This window comes from Propithecus coquereli, unplaced genomic scaffold, assembly GCF_000956105.1.
Source record: "Propithecus coquereli isolate 6110/MARCELLA unplaced genomic scaffold, Pcoq_1.0 Scaffold42, whole genome shotgun sequence".
NCBI classification, from domain to species: domain Eukaryota; kingdom Metazoa; phylum Chordata; class Mammalia; order Primates; family Indriidae; genus Propithecus; species Propithecus coquereli.
Genome location: NW_012149952.1, coordinates 1,177,613 through 1,179,351, shown reverse-complemented (window position 1 = coordinate 1,179,351; position 1,739 = coordinate 1,177,613). Strand labels below are relative to the sequence as shown.

Sequence of the window (1,739 nt, the reverse complement as noted above, 5' to 3'; positions counted from 1 at the left end):
ATACACACACAAAAGTGTTCTTTCACATCTTTCAATCATAAAGTTGCCTCATTTGAGTAAGTTGTCCATATGAAGCCTTTCCCACATTCTTTATATTTGTAGGGTTTATCATTATTATAAGTTCTTGCATGTTGAACAAGGTTTGAGCCATGAGTAAAGGTCTTTTCAAATTCCTTACATTCATAAATTTTCTCACCAGTATGAAGTCTGTGATGAACGCTAAGTTGATAGCCAGTACCAAAGGCCTTCCCACATTCTTTACATTCATAAGGTTTCTCACCAGTATGGACTTTCTCATGTTTAACTAGGCTTGAACCCCAACTAAAAGCTTTCCCACATTCTTTACATTTAAAAGGTTTCTCACCAGTATGAACCTTCTGATGTTGAGTAAGGTGATAGCCCCGACTAAAGGCCTTTCCACATTCTTTACATTCATAAGGTTTCTCACCAGTATGGATTCTTTCATGTTGAACAAGACTTGATCCCCAATTAAAGGCCTTTCCACATTCCTTACATTCATAGGGTTTCTCACCAGTATGAAATATCTGATGTCTAGTAAGTTGATAGCCACTACAGAAGGCCTTCCCACATTCTTTACATTCATAGGATTTCTCACCAGTGTGAACTCTCTCATGTTTAACTAGGCTTGAACCCCAACTGAAGGCCTTCCCACATTCCTTACATTCAAAAGGTTTCTCACCAGTATGAATCTTCTGATGTTGAGTAAGGTGATAGCCCCGACTAAAGGCCTTTCCACATTCTTTACATTCATAAGGTTTCTCACCAGTATGGATTCTTTCATGTTGAATAAGACTAGATCCACAATTAAAGGCCTTTCCACATTCCTTACATTCATAGGGTTTCTCACCACTATGAAATAACTGATGTCTAGTAAGTTGATAGCCCCAACAAAAAGCCTTTCGACAAATTCTACATTCATAAGGTTTCTTACCAGTATGGATTTTCTCATGCTGAGTAAGTTGATAGCCACGACTGAAGGCCTTCCCACATTCTTTACATTTATAAGGTCTCTCACCTGTATGAATTATCTCATGTTTAGCAAGGCTTGAACCCCAAAAAAAGGCCTTCCCACATTCCTTACATTTATAAGATTTCACACCAATATGAATTTTCTGATGTTGAGTAAGGTGATAGCCACGACTAAAGGCCTTCCCACACTCTTTACATTCATAGGGTTTCTCACCAGTATGGATTCTCTTATGTTTAACAAGACTTGATCCCCAACTAAAGGTCTTCCCACATTCCTTACATTCATAGGGTTTCTCACCAGTATGAAATCTCTCATGCACAGTGAGTTGATAGGCACTAAAATAATTCTTCCCACAGTCCTTACATTCAAAGTGTTTTTCAACTGTATGAGTTCTCTCATGTTGAACAAGTTTTGAGCCATGACTACAAGCTTTCCCACGTTCCTTACAAACATAAGGTTTTTCTCTATTATGAATTCTTTGATGTGAAGTAAGAGATTTACTTTTTCTATAAGTGGGCGTTTTTTCATAGCTGATTACCATTTGACTGAAATATCCCTCTCGATGTCCTTGTAGTCCCTCAAATTTGCTTTTGCACTTCCAATTATTTCTGAAAATGGATGCCCCAAGGTCAAGGGTTTTACTTTTTTCCTTTATCTCCCCTTGAGAAAAATTTATTTCAAAAATATCGTTTTCTGAAAATATTTGTTTTGTCTCATATGTTGTTGACTCCAAATCTGAAAGAAAACA

General features: G+C 37.2%; 1 protein-coding gene across 1 annotated transcript; it reads right to left on the bottom strand.

The window, feature by feature from the left end:
• Positions 1-6: 6 nt before the first annotated feature.
• ZNF283 (zinc finger protein 283) lies at positions 7-1,547 on the bottom strand. The gene has a single exon (XM_012653332.1). The coding sequence runs from the start codon at positions 1,530-1,532 to the stop codon at positions 36-38; it is 1,497 nt and encodes a 498-aa protein (XP_012508786.1). The 5' UTR covers positions 1,533-1,547; the 3' UTR covers positions 7-35.
• Between the last annotated feature and the right edge of the window lie 192 nt (positions 1,548-1,739).

Coding starts and splice junctions, on each gene's coding strand:
- ZNF283 (XM_012653332.1), bottom strand. CDS start 1,532: ATGGTAATCAGCTATGAAAAAACGCCCACTTATAGAAAAAGTAAATCT.